The 27,091-nt window shown below is 41.7% G+C and overlaps 1 protein-coding gene across 1 annotated transcript; it reads left to right on the top strand.

Annotated features, from left to right (window-relative positions):
- Positions 1 to 1,570: 1,570 nt before the first annotated feature.
- Positions 1,571 to 26,836, top strand: LOC148865019 (uncharacterized protein At1g03900-like). The gene is made up of 3 exons (XM_088977511.1): positions 1,571 to 2,636; positions 24,427 to 24,714; positions 26,467 to 26,836. Exons 1-3 carry the CDS (start codon positions 2,154 to 2,156, stop codon positions 26,536 to 26,538), a joined length of 843 nt encoding a protein of 280 aa, XP_088833637.1. The 5' UTR covers positions 1,571 to 2,153; the 3' UTR covers positions 26,539 to 26,836.
- Positions 26,837 to 27,091: the final 255 nt, after the last annotated feature.

The raw sequence follows: 27,091 nt of genomic DNA on the forward strand, positions 1-27,091 counted from the left end.
TCTTTAGTGTCGTGGTGAGATATATGGATACAGATCATGTTGGAAATGAGTTGGGACGGTTTTTTGTTATAAACATATCTCATCATGTAAACTCTGAGCTGATGGCTTATGTTATGAGCTATGATGAGTCACCACCACGTCAATGTTCAAGACTCGTGACTTACGAGCTAGAATTCAGATTTGATCCCAATGCAGGATTCCAACGGCCATTGTAGTTGTACAATGAAAACTAGTTGGGACTTGGGATGGTTACCAACAAAAGAATGATTCCAACACATTTCATACATGGTGGGTCCCAATCTATTAGATCAGTTGGTAAGTTGGTAAGGGTAGGAATGTGTTTTGTTGGCAGAAGATCCTAACTCGTCTAACACCACATGTTAGATGAGTGGAAATCTATTATTAATAAAACACTCCTAACACTGTTCCAATAGAACACTGCAGCGGCACAATGAGAACATCTCACTGTGATAATTTGTTGGGACAGTATTGGCAGCAGATCTGGACTTCATATGTTCCCAATAGAAAATTAGATTTCCTTGCAAAATTGGTCCTCACACCCACCATTCATAGCCCTTGCAGCACATTGGGAATATTTTGGTACTTGAATGTTTTTATTCATGGGAGATGTTCCTAATGCACTGCTACAAGTGATGGGAGATGGGTGTAAAGACCAATTTAGTGAGGGAATCCAAACTCCAAACATGGTGGGTCAAAGTCTTTAGGGGTTTTTATTTTTACTATACAGTCCATCCCAACAAATCTTAGTTTCACCATACAGTTGGATAGGTGTCGGTTCGGAATTGATGCCAATACACAACTGGGCATTGGTGTTATAGGCAAAGTTATTTAAAATTTTGAATTGTTGTAGATCTGCAGTTGATTTCAGAATTCTGAGATGGAGTCCAGTCTACTTATCACAAGTCTTTATAATGGATTTCAATTTTATAGTGAGATGTATAGTATCATATGACACTAGAAGGTGTTGGAAGTGTTTTTCAGTGAGAGCACATCTGATCTTCAAATATCTCCTTTGTCCATGGTGAGACGTTCTCCGGCTATCAACATACGGTGCCAATAACGTCCTAACAAGCCATTGCAGATACACCGGAAACATCTTCTATGAATGACAAGAGAGATGTTCCCATGTGTGGCTGCAGTGGCCTGTTGGGAGCGTTTTGTTGATAGTTGATCCCTGCCTATTATCGATGTACAGTTGCAATGGTCGTTGGAAACCAGATCTGAACTCTGAACTGCTGTGCTGTCAAATGTGGACAGCCAGAGATTCTTCTGTGAAATAACCCCCACTGGCTCGATGATACGAGGTTACAGTCGGGTCATCCATAACCGGCTCCTGGGTCGAGTTTCCGTTTGAGGTGAGCTGTGTTAAAGCCGACGACGATCTAATCTATTGATATGACAGTATTAAAATATTTATTGCAGTCTTAGCTGAGCATAGGCGTACGGCGTACCATATATGGGTCGGGGCATTTTCCTTTTATCTATCCGGATAGGAATTTATCGGGTCGAGACAATCCGTTCAAAATCCGGTCCGCTGGCATCATCCCTAGTCGCAACTCGCAGCTGAAAAAACAAAGGGAAACCTGGACTTGAAAATGAAAATTACAGTAGAGATGAAGGGTAATATGGTAAACAAGCTTCTGCCGCTTCCCTGTCTCTCTCCCAAATGCCAAAAGCGAAAACCAAAGATTTGACCTTCCAAAAACACGCTTCATTCCTACGTCTCTGCAACTCAATGAAAACAATAAATAATAATAGGTTTCCACCGAAACATTCTAACTCTACATCAAGATAATGTGAAAGCCACTGTAAAATTCAATTAGAATCCGCAGTTTACATTTTCCAATCCCTTCAGTCTTCAACCACCTGATCTCCCTTTCCCAATTTCCCCTTGAAAACCCTAAAAATCTATCTTTTTATCTCTTCCAGTTTTCTTCTAATTCCACAAGGGTGGCTTTTGTGTATCCCTGAATCATCAGTAATTGCTCTGCTGCTCCGTCTGATCTAAACCATCTTCTTGTTTCTTCATTTCCGTCAATACCCAGTTCTCTAAATGTTTTTTTGAAAGAGACGTTATTTCGTGAATATCTGTTCAAATTCGCTGCACATTGCACTTAAATTACTCGGGAACCATGTCGTTCGGGGAAGAGGAATCGTTCGAGCACACCCTTTTAGTTGTTCGCGAAGTGTCCGTCTACAAAATCCCCCCTCGGAGCACGAGTGGTGGTTACAAATGTGGAGAGTGGCTCCAATCTGATAAGATCTGGTCGGGGCGTCTTCGTGTTGTTTCGTGTAAAGAACGTTGTGAGATCCGGCTGGAGGATTCCAACTCCGGTGAGCTCTTCGCCGCTTGCTTTGTCCTCCCCGGGCAGAGGGAGAATTCCGTTGAAACTGTTCTCGACTCGTCACGCTACTTCGTGCTGAAGATAGAGGATGGGAGGGGCAAGCATGCCTTCATTGGGTTGGGATTTGCAGAGAGGAATGAAGCATTTGATTTCAATGTTGCACTATCGGATCACGAGAAGTATGTAAAGAGGGAGAATGAGAAGGAGTCAGGAGAGGCCAGCGAAGACTGTCAGATCGATATTCATCCTGCTGTGAATCACAGGTTGAAGGTATGATAAACAGCTGATCATCCATTTTCAGCTGAATATTCTGTTTTACATGTAAAACTTAGATTCTATAATTAGAACAAACAACCAATTACTAAGTATCAGTAGAGGGGCTCAAGAGATTGGTGTTTCATTTTTTCTTAAGGCTAAACTCCATTAAGTATGTCAGTGGAAGGTGGCTCTTGTATATGTCTTAATCTTTTCTCTTTAATGTGTAGTTTTTTTAGTGAAGGGCCATGTCAGTTATCTATATATATATTTTTTTTTTGAATTTGATTTGGCCGATTTGTCTAAGGGTGAAGTAGCAGAAGGATATTTAGAGTAGCTTGCTAGAATGTGAACTAAGTCATCATAGTAAGGGAACCGTTTATTCACAAAATTCGTCATTACCCTTGGTAGAAAGCCTAGTGGTATAAAGTTGCCATGTGCCGCATTATCTTTCTGCTTGAGCTCCTATAAGTCAGACTGCCAAAGACATCACCCAGGCGTTGCTTGCTGAATTGCAGTATGGACGGATCTATTAGGCCCCAGAGGAACATGCTATTGGTAATCCCTGAGATAGACGAGCTGCAGGGAGCACCATGAAGTACAATTCCTATTGGGTAGCTTGTAGTATCCTTTAAAGATTTGTGATCAAATGGTCTTTTGATTACTAATAATGCAGAGGCCTCTGTAATACAACTTGATCCATAGGTGTAGAGGGTCTAATTGATGCTTAAAACAACAGTACAAAAGAAAAAAGATAACCACCCAAAAAAGGTGCCTATGTTCTAGGAGATTGATATTCAGTTAGCAATCAACATCTCCATATCAAGATGCTTCCACTTTGTTTGGAACTTTGATATCCCCAAAACATATTCCTATTCATAATGGAACCTCACAAAGGATTACTGAAAAATTCAGTTATACCCAATGATAAAAAAACCATCCTATTGATAAAAATAAATAAAAAAACCATCCTAGCTCTAGGAGCCAGAGTTCAATGTGCTATTGAATGAACTTAGATAAACTGAAGCTCTGAAATTAAAGAATGGATGAGCTCTTCAGGGCAGTTGCACATGAATGGCTTAGAGGAATTCAGCTATCTATATTTTCATCAGGAAAAAAAATTCTGAGCAGTAAGTTTCTCTTGTGCAGCCATCCAAGCAATTAATTTTTTTCTTTGATTGTTAATTCATTCCAGGTATATCTTAGATCGATTTGTCCCAACTAGCTTGTAAAAATTTTGCTGTTAAAATTGTTATGATCAGTTTGATGTGCAGAGGCTGTAGTGTGGTATCTAACCAATGCCTTGATCAGATTTGTATTGTGTCATCATGGATTTCAATATTATTTCCTTCCATGGTTGATATAAAAGTAACTATTTCTGCCATCACCATCTGGTAATGAGTTTTATACCTTATAGTTGGTTGAATTCTGTTGATATGTGTTTGAGACCCAGTTATGGCCCAATCTTCCCATTAAAGCAACTCAAATGTTTTTCTAGTGCTCCATGGACAATTTGGTTTATCCATTTTTTAAATCTCCAAGTAAGATGATGTGGGGCACAAAGGAACAATAACATATTTAATTATTCTAAGATTTGGGAGGTTGGTTCATTTCTTTTATCAGAAAAAGGAAAATATTAATGTGAAATGAAGTAAATAAACAGTTGCAAAACTCAATATTAAAAATGCAATTTGTACATTACTAATTCTCTCATCTCTGAACCGCGTTCCTTTTACAGAATATATAAAAGCCCTCAACTTGGCAAAAAAAAAGTCCATAAAATTTTGTCCTTGAAATTTCTCTCATTATAATACAAGGCCTATTAGGGCTGTAAACAGATCGGATTCAGCAAAATATGAATCAGATCCAATTATTGAAAACTTACATCCGAATCCAGTCAGATTTGAAGACCTTGGATTCGAATTTGAATCCTAATGGACTTGGATCAGATTCAGATTTAATCTGACTCTGCTTTTTCAAATACAAAAAATTAAAAGTTAATTACTTTTAAACTTTTATATATAATAAATTAATGTAAATATAACATACTGAATGCATTATATATAAATCATATATAATATAATATAAAAAATTTTATTTTTTATAATTTGAAATATAATTATATAAATTTTATATATTAAAATCAATAAATATTGTAACATAATTGGATCCAGCTTTTAATCGGATTGGATGGAGTCAAATCCGAATTCATTCCGATTATTAATTGGATGCAATTTGCAAAATCTGAATCTGATCCAATTATGCAAACACATCATCTGAATCTGGGATAATCATATTGAATGTTGGATTGGGCCGTGGAGTTTCAGGCATCACTGACAGGCCTAAGGCCTATGCTGGAGAATTGGATGAAATAGCTGATCCATGAACAAAATGGCAACCCAGTACATGAGGCTCCCGCCAATGTGGGGTCTGGCGTCTGGGGAGGGACATTGTACTCTGCCTTACCCCTGCAGATACACAGAGGGGTTGTTTTCAAGATTTGAACCCTGGTCATCCTGGTCACAAGGAGCAACTCAACCAATGCACCAAGGCCCACCTTCAATAGGTGATCCATGAACCTTGTTGCAAAATGGTTTAGTTTAATCTTGAGATATGTATTAAAATGAAGGCCAGCAATTCTAAACTGTGAATCTGCTTGATTCTTCCATGTTCTGGTTGGGGATTTCCTCACTCCAAAAACCAATCCTCTCTCCTTTCAGATATGTTTATTTCCTCTGTTTTTTTCTGGCAGTTCCTGATTTAGATTGAGGCCACATTTGGAATTTGCACCGGAATTTGTGAACTGACCTGGTGATATGGATCAGAAGCAGCTCCTTTCTGAGACTTCCTGGAAGCTTTTCAAGTCTATGACTGGTTTTCCTTTTATCTCCTTTACATTTTGACCCTCAAGGATCTTTGTAAATTTGCTTAATATCAGTGGATCCAACCATTAGGAGTCAGTGTCCCGTCATTGCTTAGCCATGTTTTTTGTTTCAAAGTGATTGGATCAGACTATCAGTGTGTTTAAAATTAATTTTTATACTTTTAATTAATTTGACATTCATTTGATCTTTAAGCAGGCATCAAACTTAGGAATTGAGCCTTAGTTGTTAAACCGCATGCTGTTGGAGGCTCATTATATTAGTATATCAACTAAACTTTACATCATAATTGAAGTGTATACTTTCATCAGCAAAAAAAAAAGTATATTTTCTGGAAGAATGGAAATGCTAATTGGTGTATGGATTATCTTCGCTTATGTTTTGGAAGTATGGAAATATATATACTAGTATATCATAATTGAAGTACAACAGTAGTGGGTTCTGCATCTTAGACATGTGATCAAATTAAAATTTGATGGCTGCTCATTTTGGAATCCAGGAAGGCACCAAGTTTGTGGTGCATTCAAAAATTCAGGAGAGCTTATCTTAGGTTATCTGTTATAAAAAGATTATCCTTGCTTATTCAAGATCTGTTGGCCACTGGACTTAAGCTCTGATAACACAGTTAGCTCTTGATTTGTAGTTATGCTCGCCAGGTTGTCACGGGGATAATCTTTGGGGCCCCGTGCGGCACTCGAAATGGGCGAGTAAGCCTACGAAACAAAGCAAACACACACAGAAAGGCAACAAGAAGGCACACTAATTAGCAAAAGGCTACTTGTATTGCATTAATCAGTGGTAAGCACAAGCACACAGTACAGTGTCGAGGGGATCTCGTGCTTAACCTTTACACGCTTATGAGCTCACTCGACTACCTACCTCCCCTCTAAGAGTACGTTAAGTTTTTGGGGGAGTGACAATATGAAACATCAAAATAATGGAAAAGCATACTAAGTAATTACAATTACGCCATTGGCGGTCCCCCTTACAAAATACAAGCAAAGCCCACCCATGACACACATGTTGGCACCATGAAAGCACGTGGCTGGCACTCGGATGGCTCACTGTAGGTGCTTGATGGCGCGATGAAGGAGTCACCCGTGACATTCTCCCCCACTCAATTCGATCTACGTCCTCGGAGATCGGCTTCGGCTGGTCGCTTATAGTCACTGTTGCGGAAGGAGGGTTCTTCTGCTGCTCCCCAAACCTGCTGTCGTCCAAGGCCGATGTGTATATTTTGGTGGCATGGTCGGGTTGGCTCATTCTGTTGGGGTTTCCTATGGCTAAGTCCTTTCCTGACAGCCTCAAGGTATGTTAGTGGCTGATCCTGTTTGGCTAAGGGGTAGGTTTGGGCCAGGTAAGGATCAAAATGGTGTTTTGGATTATTAAGGTGTGGATTCCCATACATTTTTCCCCAAGGGTATCTCACAGGGCTACTACGGGAACTAGCCTTAGGGATGATGTGAATGTGGTCCCTAGATGGCTTGAGTGGCACTCGCTCTCCCCGGTGATTGTCGTAGTAGATGTGGGCAAGGTTTGACACGGCCTTGGGTCTTCTTCTGTTGGGCCCACCAGTTGCGGGCACTTGCGGCTTCTGCTGTGAAGTCGACTGCTGCTGATGTGGTTGGCATTGAAGCTGATGTTGCTGTTGGTGTTGACTTGGGCGCTGACATTGGTGTTGGCGCTGAAAATGGACCTGTCTTGGGGGTGGCTTCTTCTTGGTGACGACTTCCCAACCGGTTCCTGTGTCGATGTGAGGTACATGACAGGGGTTCTTCCTTGTTGACGCCGAGCTGTCTTCATGGTTGATAGTTTCTTGGTACAACTGCAAAGCTGAAAGCTGCTTCCCAAGTATCTGCAAGGCTGACGAGACAGGAACCATGCAAGGGAAGTGTTCATCCAGAATAAGCAAACTGTTGATGTGTGGCATAAGTGCTGCTTCCGCCTGCTTGAGGAACTCCACTCCAAGAACTACCTGAAAATCATCCAAGGGAACCACAGATAGATTGATGGGTCCTTTCCATGGTCCCACTCGGAGTTCTACTCCACGGGCCGTGCCCTCTACTGCCTTGGCCCCGGAGTTGACAGCCTTGACCCACCCAGTTTGTTTGGTGGTGGTCAAGCCGAGTCGCTTTGCCTCCGCAAGCGAAATGAAGTTATGGGTGGCCCCAGTGTCCACCAAGGCTTGGATCGGCCTCCCGCCGAGGGTGATGTCTACATAACTCAGTCCCTTGTGGGCTTTGGTGGGCCGCTTTGATGTGGCCTCTTTCTTGACCATGGCATTGATGAGTTGGAGGGCACCTACTCTGGGCGCCGCTGTGGGTTTCTCCTCATCGCTCTCTTCACTATCACTGAGTTTGGCGATGAGGGCAGTTATTTTCTTTCGAGTTGGACAGTCACTCGTCCAATGCTTCCCGTTGCAAAGGTAACACGGCGCAGGAGGAGGTCTCCTAGAGGATTGGTGGCCCTGGTAGCTTGGGCCTCCTTGTGGTTTCTTCCCTTGCTGGTAATTGTAGGGCTTGTTCACGGGCACTGGCTTCTCCTTTGTAGGGGTTGATTGTGGATCACCCTCACTCAAACTCCTGGTACCTGGGCTGGATGGTCTTTGCACATCTTCCTTAGGTGTTCTCAGATCAACAAGCTGTTCAGCTATGGCCATGGCGGTGGCAAGGTCCTCAACCCCACGTCGCTAGAGTTCAAGTTCAGCCCATGGTCTGAGACCGTCCATAAAATTGAACAGAAGATCCTTGACATAGTCGTGTAGTGATTCTTGATGTCTGAGATTCTTCATTCTTCGGCGCGCCAAGTACTCCACATTTTCTGGGTAGAACTGCCGCTTGATCTCACACTTGAATCCAACCCAAGTGTCGATGGTACGGATTCCACGTTCAATGTCTTGGCAACACCTACGCCACCATAACATCGCGATATCAGTCAAATACATAGCAGCTGTACGTACCTGAGTTTGGTTGTCAATGATGCCAGTGGCAGAGAAATATTGCTCCAATTGCCACAAGAAGTTGTCAAGCTCCCTAGCATCCCGAGCACCCGAGTAAGGTGTTGGCTCTCGGATCTTGATGTTCATGGAAGCTAGGGTGGAGGGAGTGCTTGGTGTGTTGGCCACTGCCCTTATTAGGAGAGTCATCTCATCTCTCATCTCATCCAATTGCGCTTGGAATCTGTCTAGCACGCCCTGTAGGCTGCTTTGGGAAGGCCCAACTCCCGAATTCTGTATGGTGGTGTGCATGTCTCTGAAGGTGCCATTGAAACGTCCTTCTAGTTCCACCACTGCATTCTCAACCGTCTCTAGGTTGAGGTGGAGTTCATCAACCCGATCTCGGGTTTCTCCCACTGTCACCTCGCAACGTAGGAGGCGCATGTCCACGGTAGCTAGTTGGTCGACTGATTTGTCGCGCTTGCTAGCTTTGGTTGTACGCCCCTTTGGGGCTTGTGTCTTGGTAGGGTCGTCAAGTGGCGCTTCGTCAGTGTCGTGGCCTTGAATCCGTCCATATGGTGTGTCATCGGAAACGCCCCAATTGCTCTTCATTGGGTTGATGTAGGGACGAAGACGGTCCAGAGTATTTGTAGGAGCACCTGCTCTGATACCAACTGTCACGGGGATAATCTTTGGGGCCCCGTGCGGCACTCGAAATGGGCGAGTAAGCCTACGAAACAAAGCAAACACACACAGAAAGGCAACAAGAAGGCACACTAATTAGCAAAAGGCTACTTGTATTGCATTAATCAGTGGTAAGCACAAGCACACAGTACAGTGTCGAGGGGATCTCGTGCTTAACCTTTACACGCTTATGAGCTCACTCGACTACCTACCTCCCCTCTAAGAGTACGTTAAGCTTTTGGGGGAGTGACAATATGAAACATCAAAATAATGGAAAAGCATACTAAGTAATTACAATTACGCCATTGGCGGTCCCCCTTACAAAATACAAGCAAAGCCCACCCATGACACACATGTTGGCACCATGAAAGCACGTGGCTGGCACTCGGATGGCTCACTGTAGGTGCTTGATGGCACGATGAAGGAGTCACCCGTGACAAGGTGGCATTAGACCTTTTTGTATAGCTCTTTTTGAGGGATCCTCTCCCTCCTTTTAATACATACATACATATTTTTGAAGAGGGGGAGAAGTGGAGAGAGCCGAAAATTTGGTGTTGTTCCACAGAAAAAGGATTTTGCATTCTCTAGATGCTTCATTCAGCTGAGGTGCAGGAGTACTAACAGAATCATAGCTGGTAATTGGACCATGGTTTCTGCACCACCATATCCATGAAGTTAGATCTGTGGTTTCTGCAGTGAGCATCTTGTTCAAATGGATTCCATGGATTGGTGGATGCATAATGTACTAGGAAGAGCAGGTGGTACGGGCATATGGTGGTTCCATCAGTGAATAACTGTGTTCTTTGAAGTATAAAAAAATTCTTTTTTGAACTTAATTTTGGGTGTAACTGTATGTAAGGTATTTATGAAAATAATACCCAAAACTATGACCGTGACTCTGGATTGTGGGGCAGAAGTGGAAAAGAGCATGAATTCCACAATTTGGTGGAGAAAGGAATATCTACCTCCTAGTCAATCTATCATCCACTGAATAATGGAACTTGTGGCATAAAATCTATTGCTTTCTATATTCCTTGAGGCCCATTTTTTAGAGCTGAGCACAAAGCAGATAGATATGGGGCATTGTTCTGCTGCCCCTCTTTGTCATTTCATCAATAATCCAAACACAACCCAAATGTTCTCTAAGTAAGCTGGTCAATGTGTTCCAGACAAATGCAAGACAAAATTGTGTGGTGGATGGTCATGTATATAGGTGTGCATTATGTATTGGTATATATTTATGATAAATAAATCATCCCTTCTAAAAGATCAAAACACCTTATCACAGGTAGTGATGCTTAAAAGGACATTTTTACTTACACACACAGAGCTGCAGGGGGCACATTTAACACATCCATCAATGAGTGGTGGATATGAAGCGTTGGAATGTGAGAATTGCACATTGGCTCAAAACTATGGAAGAGTTACAGAACTTCTTGTCTCCTCCATTGATAACATAATTAAGGATGGAATATGGTGGCCCTGTCTTCCTTCTCAAGAGTTATTTCTCTTTCCTCTTGGTCTCCCTTCTTCTAACGTTCATAAAGCTAAACTTTGATGGGAGCAGCTTAGATAACTTGGGTCTCTCTATTTTTAATGAAATCATTTCAGTGTTGCTGATCAAAAAAAGGAAAAAAAGGAAAAACTTAGATAGCTTGGGAAGATCGGGAATTGGAGTTGTTTCAGAAATCATGGAGGAGCTTTTTTGATAATATACTTTGGCCCTACTGGCATGGGACAGCAGTTCGGGCTAAATTGCATTCCTTACTCTAAGGGCTGACTCTGAGACTGGTTCTTTCCATGGGTTATAGCATAGTTGTCAAGGGGAAGCCTGGGTCACCTATTCTCAGGAATGCGGTAGGTAGGCCGTTGGAGATGGGAGAGTTTGTGGAGGTAGGCCGTTGGAGAAAAGCCTTGAAGATTGAAACTAAGGAGCTGCTATTTGAGGAGCTGAGATTAAATGGTCAGCTGAGCTTGAAGATCAGGGAAGCAAAGAGAGGGATGGTGCTGTTAGAAGGGCTGAGGGTGATAGAAGGGTTCAAGGAGTTTGTAGAAGGTGCAAGTAACAAAGGCAAACAAAATTGTTGGAAAGAGTTTCTCTCAGAAACTGGAAGAAGGTTTGTTGTAGAATGTAAGAGAAACCTTAAAGGTTATTTTATCTCTTTGACAGAACTTTTTGGCAAGGGAAGAAAGCAGATGGTCTGCCTACCAGAAGGAAGGAAGAGTCAGGGCTGGAAGGCAGTTCATGGGGTCTTATGTGAACTGCTGCAACGCTTGGGTGCTAAAAGAGAATAACAGTAAAAAGGAAGATAAACACTTCTACTAGTCTGGTGAGAAATAATAAGCAAGAGACTCTATTAGTGACAGCTGGGGCAGGCAAATACAGAATGGGAATTAACATACAGAGAGGAGATTGGGAAAGTAAGCTGATAATTAAAGCTTCAGCTCATATACTAGACTGGAGGAAAGTTGCAGATCTGTTAACAGCAAGTTTAAAGCTGAAGAGTACGTTTATTTTAACACCATTTGAGAAGGATAAGGCTGTGCTGGATCTGCTTGAGAATAGAGTAGAAGTTGAGGCATTAAATATCCAAGCTGATCTTGGAAACATCACAGTATCAAGATTGTGTCCGGGATCAAACTCCAAAGATTTCTTTGTTGAAGATGGAGTGCTGGTGCATCTCTTAGGCCTTCCCTTTAACTTGTGGAAGCAGGAAGTTGCTGAAGCCATTACTTTGATGTGTGGAGGATCTTTAGGAGGTGCCTTTTGGGGAAACCTTTGTTCAGCCTCCATTTTATTGAATGGTGTAAAACCTGAGGAGATTCCTCAAAAGATTGAGGTGCTAGTTGAAGGGCTTTGCTATTCAGTGTGGTTTGCCTCATCCTTTGAATCGGTGCTCTGGAAGGAGGCTCGTAGGGAGGGAGATGAGAAGGTTGAAGAAGTACTGCATGGCAAGAAGGGATTGGTTGATTCGAACAAGAGAAGAACTTTCACAAAAATGGAAAAACAAAGGCTGGAGAAACAAAAGGGTAGCATTCAGGGGGTGGGTTTTATGCGTGTGGGAGCAGTGAACAGTCTGGAGGGTGGTAGGTATTTTGCACAGGTTGTAACCGGCACCAACCTGACCTGTTTGAACAAGGAAAAGGAGCCGGTCCAAGGAAGAACTAGATCGAGACCGGATAAAACCAAACCGAGCCTGGGGTCGGATGCGTGTGACCCTTTTAAAAGTCACGTGAGGTCGTGGTGGCTTAAGAATGGGCCAAAGCCAAAGCCCATTTGAAACGTTTTGGGTGCGATTAAAGGCCCATTTGGGTCGGCGGGCCCGATCCAGTGTTTTAAGAAGGCACGTGAGCCTTTAATAACTCACGTGATTGGGAACACGACTAAGATAGACAATGCTAATGGTCTATCATCATCCCTAGTCGCGAGACAAGGTGGAACACGCGCAGCGCCAGAAAACAGAGAAGAAGCTCGACCTGTAGTGGGTTTCCCGACGAAGGCTGAAGGAGTTTAACCCCCTGCGACGCTCCTCAGAGAAGCCGAAGCCAAGTTACATTAGGGGAAGATCTAAAGAGAAGGAAGAGAAGGATGAAGGCTGGGCGCAGTGCAGTGAAGGTGAGGAAGATTCAGAGGACTGTTCAGTTGATGGTACTAGTGTGGGCAGTGCAAACGACGAAGGCAGTTGCGCTGGAGGTGACATGGATGGGTGGAATATTGCAAGTTTATTTCAGGGTTGACGATGGTAAGCGGTTCAACTCATTCCCAAGACCACAGAGTGTGCAAGGAATATCAGAAGGGGCAAACCGGGTGAACCGGAAGCAGAGCAGGAACACACCATGAAGGGGTGAACCAGGGGTAGAGTGGAAAGATCACCAGGGTGACCAAAGGACAGAAGTACTTCCCGACCAACTCAGGGAGATAAATATTAACAACCTCTGGAACAAGAGAGGGAGGTAGGGAAAAGTCCTTTTTCAGCTTGTCCATCAGTCCCAGGTAACCAAGTGATTTCGGTTTGTGCTACTAATGTGTCTCCAGTGTCTTTGGTTCCAGATTTCGTTCTTGTTCCATGTCCTGTAGCCCATGAATACCGAACCAGTAGACGGGCTCTCCGAGGAGGGAGAGACCGGAAGGAAGGAAGGAAGGAGGGAAGGTGCCAGAAGGAAGGTTTAGGAGTGAAAAAGTATGGGAAATTATTGAAAGAGTGCTTAAGGAAGTGGAAGGAGAGCTGATCTGGAGAAGGGAAGGGGAGGTAGGAAGAGGGGAGGGGTTAGTGGAGAGGAGGGAAAGGAATGAGGGTAGAGATGGAGAGGACTACGGGGAGAGAGCAGGGTTGGAGGGAGGTAATAGGAAAGGGAGGGTGGTTGGAGAACAAAGTATAGAGGTGGGACCAGAGGAGAGGAAGAAAGGGCAGGTGGATAGAGATGGAGGGGATTTTGTAGGAAGGGTAGGGCTGGTGGACCCGGTGAGAGAAGACATGATAGTAGAAGTTGTAGGGATGCTAGGTTGCAGGTTGAAAGATTTGAATGTGCTGAAAGAAAACTTACAGAAGAGGAAGGAGAAGATCAGAATAAAGAAGAGGAGATTGAGTGAAGTAGAGAGATTGAAGAGGGATATAGAAGGAGACAAGAGGCTCGGGGTAAAGGGAGACAGAAGGAAAGGGGAAAGTAGTGGTAGGTGGCAAGGGGTTTAAAAAGAAGCGGAATGAAGATTCTTAGTTGGAATGTGAGGGGAATTGGGAGTGCAAGGAAGAGGGCGACAATAAAAGAGGTAATAAGACAGTGTGACCCAGACATTGTGCTGCTACAAGAGTCTAAGAGAACTAGTTGGGTGGCTGCTCCCTCGTGGGGTGCTTCCGAGGGGATTGTAACAATGTGGAAGAAGGATATGGTGGATGGTCTGGAGGAGCTAATCGCTTTGGATTGGGAAGAACATTGGGGAACCTTGGCTTCTGGAGCTCTCCCAAGGGTGACCTCAGATCACTGGCCCATAGTATTATGTAAGGAGGAAAGAAGGTGTGGAGGTCCTACCCCCTTTAGATTTGAAAATATGTGGTTACTTCATCCAGGGTTTACTAACAAAGTGAGGGAGTGGTGGCATGATTGTAACCCACTGGTGGAATGGGAGGGGATGAGATTTCATAAGAAACTACAATTCTTGAAAGCAAGAATCAAGGAGTGGAACTTGATGGAGTTTGGGAAGATAGAAGAAAGAAAGGGAGATCTGATGGATAAGATTGAAAGCCTTGACTCTAAAGAAGAAAGGGGAGAATTTGGAGATGAAGACAGTGATCTCAGGAGAGATTTGAGAAGACAGCTAGAGGATTGTCTGCACAAGGAGGAAATTAGTTGGAGGCAAAAATCTCGGTGTAAGTGCCTGCAAGAGGGAGATAGAAACACTAGGTATTTCCATTCTCTTGCAGATGGCAAGAGAAGGAAGAACTTTATCTCCAAATTGGTAGTAGATGGAGTCAAGTTAGTACAACAAGAGGAGATTACCAGGGCCTATGTGGAGCACTTCAAATCTATTCTAAGAAGGCCTGTGAGTAGAAGGGTGTGGGTAGAAGGTTTGGACTGGCCAGATGTAGGGGTGGAGAACAGGAGAAGGTTGGAAAGAAGCTTTACTCTAGAAGAGATCAAGGAGGCTGTGTTTTCTATGGATAGAATAAAAGCTTTAGAGCCGGATGGTTCATGTTAGAAAACGTGGGGTTACTAGTGCAGATCTATATGTAGTTGTGTAAAAATAGAATTGTATATATTCCTAGGATTGTGGAAGGATTGATTTAGAAAGTTTTTCTTTCTATTCTTGTACTTTCTATTTTCTTTTCTTTCTATTTTTTTCTTCTTTCTATTTATTGCATCAACTTACTGTATAAATATGTTGATTGGCAATAGAATGAAATACACCAGTATTCTACCATTCCAAAACATGGTATTAGAGCTCTAGGTTTGTCAACCTTGAGATTTTTTTCGGCCTTCATTGCCAGTTTTTCGTGTTTTTCTCTTCTGGCCTTTAGTGTTGATCTGTAACCAGAAGTGTTCCTTTATTCTCCTTTATTCCGGCCAGTTCTTCCCTCCTTTATTCTCCTTTCCTGCTGGCATTATTTTTCCTCCATTAACAATGTCCAACATGACTGCAACAAGTGCTCCCGTCCAAACCGATGAAGGAGCAACAAATTCTCATCCTCACACTGGTGATTTGCAAAATATTCAGACAACATATAGACTGAATGGCCAGAACTACTTGAAGTGGTCACAACTAGTGCGTACCTATTTGAAGGGAAAAGGAAAAATTAGTCACCTTCTTGGAACAGGGCCAAAGTTGGGCGAGCCAAATTTTGATGCTTGGGACGAAGAGGACTCCATGATTATGTCATGGTTGTTGAGTTCAATGACACCCGAGATCAATGATAATTGTATGTTTCTTCCCTCTGCAAAGGCTATTTGGGATGCTGTCCGACAAACCTATTCCAAAGCCCATGACGCTGCTCGTGTCTATGAGGACAAAGTGAAGACAGTGGCGGCCAAACAAGGGAGCAGAAGTGTTACAGAGTATGCAAATCTGTTGCAAAATTTATGGCATGAGCTTGATCATTATCAGGTTCTTGAGACAAAGTGCCCTGATGATGCTGTGATCTTGAAGAATTTTATTGAAAGAGATAGGGTGTATGATTTTTTGGTCCGACTGAATGCTTTATTTGATCAGGTCCGAATACAAATTCTTGGCAAAGAAGAAGTGCCTCCATTGAATGAAGTCATAGCCCTTGCCAGAGCTGAGGAAAGTCGCCATGGAATCATGCTTGAGCCTAAAGATCCTGAAGGCTCAGCCATATGGCAAGGGGAGGAAGATACAGTGGTTCAAAGGGTGAGAACAATCACAACTTGGCTCGTGACACAACTACCCATGACTCTAACGATAACCTTTGGTGCACCTATTGCAAGAAGCCCAGACACACAAAAGATTGGTGCTGGAAACTTCATGGGAAACCTCCCACATCCAGCAAGGAATGGGGAAATCGAGGAGTTTCAAAAGGAGTTCAACAGGCCCATAATGTCTCCACAACCCCGCAGCAAGAACACTCAAATCAGGGACCATTTAATGATGAAGAAATTGAAAGGCTAAGGAGCTTCCTGGAATCCTTGAAACCAGGAAGTGGTTCTACCTCTCTTGCTCTCTCAGGTGAGTCTTTATCTCTAGGATTACATGCCTTGGCTAGTGTTTTTCCATGGATTCTTGATTCTGGAGCTACTGACCACATGACACCCTCTTCACTACATTTTCTCACCTATACACCTTATCCTAGTAATAGAAAAATTTTTGTTGCTGATGGTTCTTTCACCATAGTGGCAGGGATTGGGAATATTCAAATTACTCCATCCCTATTGCTTAAAAATGTGCTTCATGTTCCTAAGTTATCCACTAGCCTTATCTCTATACATAAACTCACACAGGATGTGAACTGCAATGTTGTGTTCTTTCTCTCTTACTGTGTATTTCAGGACTAGGTTTCGGGGAAGAAGATTGTACTTGCTAAGGAAAGGGATGGACTCTACTACCTTGAAGCAACCAGCAAACCATCTCACACTGTTATGCATGTCACACACGAGTCATTCTTATCTACCTCCAATAAAGATTTAATTTGGCGTCATGACTTCCGTTTCGGTCATCCTTCATTTCCTGTTTAAAAACAATGCTTCCTTCCTTGTTTAAAGGAATTGATGTTGAAACCTTTCATTGTGATGTTTGTGAACTTGCTAAGCACAAAAGGATTTCTTTCCCAATCAGCAATAAAAGATCTTCAACTCCTTTTTATTTGATTCATTCGGATATATGGGGCCCTTCTCAAATCCCAACATTACTGGTTCTAGATGGTTTGTCACCTTTATTGAGGATTGCACTAGGGTCACATGGATCTTTCTTCTCAAGTCTAAATCTGATGTGGGTACCATTCTTCCCAACTTTCATAACATGGTCCAAACTCAGTTTGGTGTGAGAATTAAAAGGTTTCGATCTGATAATGCTACAGATTATTTTAATCAGAATTTGTCCCCATTTTTTCAGAAAGAAGGCATTGTGCATGAATCCTCCTGTGTTAACACTCCCTAATAGAATGGGATTGCTGAGAGGAAAAATGGCCATCTTTTGCAAACCACCCGAGCCTTTCTCTTTCAAAACTGGGTGCCAAAACAATATTGGGGGGAAACTGTCCTTACTGCTACATACACCATAAATAGACTACCATCTAAAGTTCTTGACAACCGAAGTCCAATACAAATCCTTTCTCAATTCTACCCTAATATTCGAACCTCAAATAATCTCACACCAAGAATTTTTGGCTGCATTGCCTTTGTTCATGTCCATAATAAGGGAAAATTGGATCCACGTGCAATCAGGTGTGTCTTCTTGGGATATTCCCCAACTCAGAAAGGTTATAAATGTTATTATCCAGCCACCAGAAAATTCTACACCTCCATCGATGTCACATTTGAGGAGGGACAATCCTTTTTCACTCAACCTTATCTTCAGGGGGAGCCCTCATTAGTGGAAGATAAGGCCTCGGATCTACTCTCCTTAGATGTATTACCCTCCTCACAGTCATCCAACCGTCAAGAATCACATCCCTCTCAGTCACAATCCTTTGAGCCCCACATTCCCGAGTCTCAATAAGAGTCAAACAACCCGACCATTGAACCAAATTCAGACACTGTTAACCCCACCAATGATGTGCATGATGATGTGAGATATATGCAGGTTTACTCTAGGAGAAGATTCTCTAAATCCCATAAAAGTTTTCTAGCCAGCCTTAACACCATTCCAATTCCTAATACTCTAGCCGAGGCACTTTCTAATAAGGAGTGGAGAAAAGCCATGAGAGTGGAAATGGAGGCACTAGAAAAGAACAAAACATGGGAAGTTGTGGATATACCAAGAAACAAGAAGACTGCAAGTTGTAAATGGGTGATCACAATTAAGTACAAATCTAATGGGTCGTTAGAAAGGTACAAAGCACAACTAGTAGTCAAGGGATATACACAGACTTCTGGGATAGATTATCAGGAAACTTTTGCCCCAGTAGCTAAAATGAATACAATAAGGGTGTTGCTGTCTTTGGATGCTAACTATAATTGGGATTTGCAACAGTTTGATGTAAATAATGCATTTTTCCATGGTGATCTAGAAGAGGAGATATACATAGACATTCCATCGGGTTTTGGAGAAGGCATTAAGGGGAACAAAGTTTGTAGGTTGAAGAAAGCACTATATGGCCTCAAACAATCTTCGAGAGCATGGTTTGAAAGGTTTACAAAGGTGATTCTTAGTACAGGTTACAAGCAAAGTCAAGGTGACCACACATTGTTTATCAAACACATAGCCTCAGGGGGAGTTACTGCACTATTAGTCTATGTGGACGATATAATCGTTACTGGGAATGATAAAAAGGAGAAGGAAGCATTGAAAAATCCAGAGAATTTGGGATAAAAGACTTGTGGAGACTAAAGTATTTTCTCGGAATTGAAGTTGTACATTCTAAACAAGGCATTTTTAGATCCCAATCATAAACTTGGAGAAGCCAACGAGAATTCAAGTGTAGACAAGGAGATGTTCCAAAGATTGGTTGGAAAACTCATTTATCTTGCACATACACGATCAGATATTGCATACGCTATAAGTGTAATAAGTCAGTTTATGCATAATCCTAAAGAAGTTCATCCGCAGGCTGCTCATCGAATTCTGCACTATTTGAAAGCCAATCCAGGAAAAAGAATTTTATTTAGAAGAAATGGGGGACTGGCTCTTGAAGCATATACAGATGCCGATTATGCAGGATCTCCAGTAGATAGACGGTTCACTTCCGGTTACTGTACCTTCTTGGGAGGAAACTTAGTCACTTGGAGGAGTAAGAAGCAAAATGTAGTGGCTCGGTCAAGTGTAGAGGCAGAATTCAGGGCTATGGCACAAGGAGTGTGTGAATTACTCTGGTTGAAGATAATTTTAGAAGACCTGAAGATTCCACGAGAAGAGCCTATGAAACTATATTGTGATAACAAGTCAACCATCAATATTGCTCACAATCCTGTTCAACATGATAGGACGAAGCACATCGAAATTGACCAACACTTTATAAAAGAGAAATTGGACAGCAAGTTGATTTGCACTCCCTATGTGTCTACAAAAGGACAACTAGCCGATGTACTTACTAAAGGACTCAATAGTACAGACTTTCGAAGAATTATAACTAAGCTAGGAATGGAGGATCTCTATTCACCAGCTTGAGGGGGAGTGTTGGAAAACGTGGGGTTACTAGTGCAGATCTATATTTGATAGTTGTGTAAAAATAGACTTGTATATATTCCTAGGATTGTGGAAGGATTGATTTAGAAAGTTTTTCTTTCTATTTCTCTCTTTCTATTCTTATTCTTTCTATTTTTCTACTTTCTATTTTCTTTTCTTTCTATTTTTTTCTTCTTTCTATTTATTGTAGCAACTTACTGTATAAATATGCCGATTGGCAATAGAATGAAATACATCAGTATTCTACCATTCCAAAATAGTTCACAATGGCTTTTTGTCAGGACTGTTGGGATATCTTGAAAGATGATCTCTTGCGAGTGCTTGAGGAGTTTTTCAGGAGAGGAATTGTCAATCCGGGTGTGAACTCTACATTTATAGCCTTAATTCCAAAAAAGAAAGATGCATCCCACCCGAAGGATTTTAGGCCAATTAGCTTGCCCGATATCCACACAATGACACCGACTGTTTCACATTAGTATTCTACCATTCCAAGCGAAGAAGGTATTGCCCGATATCATTGCACACTATCAAGGAGCCTTTGTGAGTGGAAGACAAATTACTGATCAGATTTTAATTGCTAATGAGTGTGGAGAACTTTAAGAGGGATAAGAAGAATGGAGTGGTTTGTAAGTTGGACTTGGAAAAAGGCTTATGACTTGGTGGACTAGGATTTCTTGAGGAGAGTTTTGACTAAATTTGGGTTTGGGGCTGGATGGTGCAAGTGGATCATGGGTTGTGTCAGGAGTTGTCATTATTCAGTGCTAGTGAATGGGACAGTGGTAGATTTCTTTCCAGCCAGTAGGGGTATAAGACAAGGAGACCCCCTGTCTCCTTTCTTGTTCATTCTAATTGCGGAGGTTTTGGGGAAACTAATTCACAGAGCATATTCTAGGGGGCTCATTAGAGGCTGGAGAGTTGGGAGGGTGGAAAACCCCCTCACTCACTTATAGTTTGCTGATGACACGATTCTATTTTGTGAAGGCGGTAATGTGAGCTTTATCAGGAACTTGAAGTTGGTGATACAACTGTTTGAGCAAATGTCTAACTTGAAGGTTAACCTTGGGAAAAGTTGTATAGTGGGGGTGAACTTGGAGGAGGAAGAGCTCAGGGAGAGTGCTGAAGTGTTGGGGTGTGAAGTTTCGGGGTGGCCTTTGAACTACTTAGGGTTGCCATTAGGTGATAATCCCATGAGAGAGCTTTTGGAACCCGGTGGTGGAAAGATTTGAAAAAAGACTGGTATCCTGGAAAAAGAACTACCTCTCTCTCGGTGGGAGAATTACACTAATTAAGGCCACGCTTGCTAACTTACCCATCTTTTTCCTATCGGTGTTTAAAATCTCAGTGAAGGTTGCTAACAGATTAGAGAAGCTTATGAGAGATTTCCTGTGGGAGCCAGGAGAGGAGAAGAGGGATCACAGAGTTAGCTGGGAGATATTATGTGGGAGTAAGTCTTGTGGTGGCGTGGGGCTTGGGAGTATCAGGAGAAGGAATATGACTCTGTTGGGGAAGTGGATGTGGAGATTCCCTATGGAGAAGGAGAAGCTATGGGCTAGAATAGTGGCAAGTATACATGGGCTGGAGAACAATGGATGGGACGTTGGAATCAGAGCTAGGACCACAAGCAATTCTCCTTGGAAAGCCATTCATGACCTGTTACCAATTTTCTCCCCTAATATCAGGTATGACTTGAATTCCGGTAACTCCATAAAATTTTGGAAACAAATCTGGGTGGGGAGCGCCCCCTTTAAAGGATCAATTTCCTTCTTTGTATGCTCTTTCTGATTTGAAAAATGAGTCGATGTCGTCTTTCATCACCCTGTCCTCTTCCACTCTTGGGATTGGGTGGAACTTGGGTTTAAGAAGGGATTTGAGGGACTCAAACCTCGACAGTATTTCGAGCCTTATTGCACTTCTTGATAACGTTGTCTTAGACCCCACTAGGGCGGATTCTAGAATTTGGACACCTACCCCCAATGGCATCTTCTCTTGTGCTTCGTTCTTCAAAGTCTTAAGTCAGTTCACCAGTCCTACCTTCCCCCCTTTCCCTGTTGGTGAGGTTTGGTGCAGAGCAATACCTCCTAGGGTTGGTAGTTTTTGTTGGGATGCCTATCTGGAAAGAATCCTCACTGGTAATCTACTCCAAAAGAAGATACCCAATAGTTGCTTGTCACCTCAGTGGTGTGTTCTATGTAAAGCGGATGGGGAGACTGGTTTTCACCTATTGGTGTCTTGCCACTTTGCGAGGTCAATTTGGGATTGGGCTTCCTCCTTATTTGGATGCAGTTGGAATCCCCCATCAGACTTGCAGGGCCTTTTCTCCCCTACCTTTTTCAGGTGGCGGATAAAAAGGGGAAGGATAATGTGGAGTGGACTAAGGGCTGCAATATGTTGGACATTGTGGGAAGAAAGAAACTCCAGGATATTCTCAGAAACCCAAAGAGGAGCAGCAAATCTGAGGGCTATCATACATATTAGGGCGGTACAGTGGCTGAAATATTTGGAACTATGCACAGATTACACTGTGGATGACATGTTGAGGAAGTGGACTCCCCCACCTAGTGAATTGCAAATTGCACACAGACCAAGTCATTAATGAATGTGGACTCCCCCACCTAGTGGATTCTTGAAATTAAACTTTGATGGATGCAGTAGGGGAAATCCGGGGCAATCGGGGATTGGAGGTGTTTTTAGGGACGAAAATGGGGTAATCTCTGCCATGTTCTTAGGCCCAATTGGAGTGGGTGACTCCCTTAGAGCTGAGATCTTTGCAGTTATGGAAGGAGTCCGGAAAGTTAAGGAGTTGAACATCAAGAAACTCATAATTGAAGGGGATTCAGAGGTGGTGATAGGGTGGCTGACTAAAGATCAAAATGGTTTATGGAAGTACAACAATGAGAGGAGGAAATTCATGAGGCTGGTGCGGGAGATGGAAGTTAAGACATGTTGGATTGAAAGATCAGCTAATTCCCTAGCTGACGGTTTAGCTAAACAAGGGGCAGAAAGGGATTCACTATTTTGGGCTAAGCTGTAACTTTAGTGTCTTCTTTTCTCTTTTCTTCTTTTTTACCTTTTATGAGGCTCTTTGTGGCTCTTGGAAGATAAGTATGTTTGTCTTCCTCCTGTAAATTTTCTACTGATGATTTAATGAAAGTGTTATTGATCAAAAAAAAAAAAAAAGCCTGGGTCACCTATAGTGATGTTTTGGGGAGCTTTTTTGTATTTCCCATGTAGAAGTTAAAGTTAGCAAAGCTCTGGGATTACTTACCTTAGGTGGAGAGGATTATGCTGGGAAGAAATTTGAAGAATTGGAAGAGAGATACCCAATGCCTCGGAGGGAGAATGATATTGTCCCTGAAGAAAATATTTCAAGATTAAACAATGATGATGGTGAAGCTCTGGAAGCAGATTAGCTTTTTGAGAAGAATTCAGTGTTGGAATTAGAAAGGATTAACAGGGAGACCAAGGATATGTTGGAGATAAGGAGGGATAATCTCACAATCAGAAGATTGGAAAGTCAAAAAAGGCATCAACCTGTTTTGGTGTCAAATGTCTTTGCTAGATTAAAAGGAGGATTATTTGGGATTGGTCCAAAGAAGAAGGTGATGAAGTACAGGAAAATCCAAAGGAAGAATTAGAGGGATGCATGACGCTGGATGGGAGATACCTGTTCTAGCTTTGTCTTTGTTTCTATTTTGGGTGGTTTGGTTTTCCTTGAGTCTTGTAGTTGTCAGGTTGGATTGTGGGGTTGCTATTGTTTTGGTGTCATTGTTTGTTGGTTGGGGAGTTATGGTACCTGGTATCTATCTCTTGTTTTGTTGGGTTGGGCTTTGATGATAAGTTGGTGGGTTCGGAGATCTTTTGTCTTCTTTTTCTCTCTCAGGTGACTTCCGGTCACCTTCCTTGTATTTCTTCCTTCTTATTTTAGCAAAATTTATTTTATTATCAAAAAACATAATATACTTTACCTTCTCTTTCTCTCTCTCTCTCTCACAAAAAAAAAGCATAGCCTCAAGTATTTCAGAAAAGGTATAGCTCTGCTATCAGGTTCACACATAGGCGATAACATTAGCACTTTACAACATGCTCAACATAAACACGATAAATTGAATAATTATGTGAATTTTATATTGAAATTAATATATTTAATGCCTATCTTCTCAATGACTATGATAATTTTCTATGTTTTGACATGAAATTTATAGTTATTTGATGTGTTATTGCTAGTTGTCAGCACAAATGATTGTTGGTTACTATTGCAAAATAAGAAATCAACTTAGGATTCAGGGTTTTCCCCTTGCAAAACTCAAAGCCTATGTGGGTGCCTAGGCATCTAGGTGCTTCCTGGGCACCGATCTTCTGCCTTGGTGCTTTGAAAACTATGGGCCGTAGCAACTTAGAGGTTGAATACTTGCATGTGGTCATAAGTTGGATGAGGGAAGAGATGTCTCTCACCCTTTAAGGGAGACATGGCCTGTGGCTTCAAGCTTAAACCTTTTTAGATGAATCCTAAGGTCTGCAAACTCCATAACTGATTCCATTGCTTAGAAGTTGCATCAACTATGATAAGACCAGGGAAGCTTGATCGAGATGGTCTGTCAATCTTAAATGAAGATAAATGGGTGCCTAAGTGAGGAATAAGTTGTTGCAAGTGGAGAGTCTTGAAGGACAAGAGGAGGGCTGAATGATCATGAAGTTATGCTGCTGATCCCACTAGTTGGTGTGGTCTGTTGCCACTACTTAGTGCTGGCATAAATTGCTCTTTGTCTTTTGAAGCGTAAAATGTCTGTTGATGTTAATTATTTACATGTAACCTTTATGTGCTACTTGGATTGTCAAAAGGGGTATGTTTTCCTTGTACAATTAAGATTTCAATGTTAGCTACAGTTCAATTTCCACTTATTTTTTGTGTTTGCTACTTATCAATTAAGGAAGATTTTGTTCAATATGGTTCATTTATTTTTTTAGACTTAACATGCTTCTTTTTGAAGAACTGATATTGTGTTTGGATCCTAGGAAGGTGAGACCATCCGAATAAATGTGAAGAACAAACCAACTAGTGGAACTGGCATGCTTTCAGCTGCTGGTTTGTCTGGTGCTGCTTCAGGTGCTGGGAAGGCTAAAACTTTGGGCCTTGCTCCACCTCCTAGTGGGTATGGAAAAATCAGATCCCCTCTTCCACCCCCGCCGAATGACCCTGCTACAGCTCGGATGACCTCTGGAGGTCAGGGTATTGGTCTCCAGGGTTCCAAGGAAAGTGCAAGGCACACTACTGATCCTTTGTCAAATCTTTCTCAAGTTGAGGTATGCCTCTACTTATCCATCTTTGTTCTTGTTTGGGTTGTGCATCTTATGTGTACTGAACATTTACATGCATCATCACATGATTTCCTTGGTTTGATAACTGAAGTGTCGCATCACTGGCAATACTGATAAGTCTCAAGGCTGTGTTTGGTCTGACAGAAAATAAGAGAGAAATAGAAAGTTGAGGGAAAGTTTTTAAGGAATTTTTGTGAAGTTCAGTGAGAACTTTCTCGTAACTTTTTATTTCTATCTTATTTTCTACCAACCCAAACATAGCCCAAGGGAAATAGACTGGCAAAGCAGATAAATATCAATTTTTCTTGGGTGTGTAGATAAGACAATGACCTGGCTGATACTTTAGCAAAGCAAGGAATAAGCAGGGAACAATTATTTTGGGTCCCCCTTGATTTAGAATAATGTAAAATTTTGTTTCTTTGGGTCTGGGTGGCTGTTGCCAGTCTAGGTGTTTATGGGATGCTTTAGCAGTTTGTAAATAACCATTCTTTCATTATATTAATAAAGTTTGTTATTCATCAAAAAGTGTCACAATCTACCAATAGAGGGGAGAATGGAATTTATGAACAAAAATACATCCAAAGTCTTGCTGTGGTGGTAAGAAAGTATGTGGCTTTTTTGGGGGGTTTTAATTGTGTTTCTCTTGCCACTTGCTGATCTAGCATAATATGTTACCAATACATTCAAATTAGGAATTAAGCTTTTTGTCCTCATCTTGGATGCTAAAACTAATGTATGAAAGCTTCAAAGATTACACTTTTTTTTTTAACTTTTCTGCTATTTTTAATTTTATCTACATTCATAACAAAGTTCATGTCTTGTGCTTGAGAACTTGGAGATTAATACATATATAATTCGACATGTTACAGAGTCTTAATATTGCTGGCAGCAAGCAGTCACAATTTTGTTTCACCAAACGATGAAAGTCTCAGATCTAGATTGTGATTTTGGAGAATTGTGGACTTCTTTTTTTTTTATCAATATTTTTTGTGGACTTCTTGATTAGAGTTTTTTTTTTTTTTGAAAAAAGTAAAGGTAATTCTAATAAGCTGTAAAACGCATAGTACAACAGTCTTAAGGTCCACCCCACACACAGGCAGCACTTAAAGACATAAATGGCTATAGGATCACATTAGGTTTCGCCTGGTTTGCACTAAGGGCATGGTTGCTGAACTTGTTTTTTGGTCATTTTTGAAATCCATTTCAGCGTTGTCAGTGATTTCTAGTATTGAGATTAATTAATATTGGAGGAAGTGCTAGAACTCTTCATTTCAAAGTACACATTACTTGTCATTTGCTAATGGATTCACTTTTGAGAGACATCAATGTGCTTCAGTCTTTCCAGTTTTACATGTGGCCTAGTATGCCCCTTAATGCATCAGTCATGATTACACTGAGGATGGATGATTTTGATTCTTTGGTTTGTAGGATATTCTTTCTGGTCATTGGTTGTAATTTGTTTCAGACAGTGATGTTTAATTGTCAGTTGAATAGATGATGTGTGGCCATTATTTTGAAGTAAGAAAATGACAAAAGTATTGTACTTTGAAGATTGAGAGACAGGTAGTGCACTTTAATTTGATCAATAAAATTGGTGCTTCTTTTCCTGTGCATTTTTTTGCCTTGGATGTATTTTTCAGAGGAAAATGTTCTTATATCCTCTTTAATACCATGTTGGGATAATGTTTAAGGAGCTTGTCTTATGCTTTTTATATATTTGATTTCTTGGGTTCACAGAAAAGCCTACCATCCACAACATCATCTGGCCCAACAAAGAGCAGCACAGCAGCAGGGTGGGCAGCATTTTAATTGTGTGAGCATTTCTTAAATTTGATTGTTCACGGCTTTGGGGTGAGTGAAAAAAAGTACACTTTGGGACGATGAAAGAAACAAAAAAAAAAAAAGAGGGAGAGATCAAGTGAGAGTGAGGCATCTTATACTACAGATTTCTTCTATAAAAAGAACAATTTCTGATGGGATATATTAATTGTCACTATAAGCCTTTTTACAGATGTATAATGGAGACACTAGTTATTTACATTACTAGTTGTGTTGCTTTCTGTTACTTCTGGTTCGAAAGATGGTCCTATTTTCGTGCATTGAAAAATTATTTGGTCTCTTGCATGCTTGGATCAGTACTTTCAGTTTCAGGTGGTCTCTTGTATGCACATTACATGGATCTGAAAACCATCCACTCGAGATGGTCTTTTCTGTGCCCATTTGCTGCAACTAATGCATCTTCTGGTGTTAGTTGTGGCAGATCCGAACAAGCTACTGAGGGGTTCCTGGACCTTAATGCAATTGCCGGGGCTTATGCAATCGGTGGGCCTATGCCGTAGAAAGATGATTTAACCGTACTTAA

Source organism: Nelumbo lutea, chromosome 3 (genome assembly GCF_056320005.1).
Source record: "Nelumbo lutea isolate HS-2025 chromosome 3, American lotus-T2T, whole genome shotgun sequence".
NCBI classification, from domain to species: Eukaryota; Viridiplantae; Streptophyta; class Magnoliopsida; order Proteales; family Nelumbonaceae; genus Nelumbo; species Nelumbo lutea.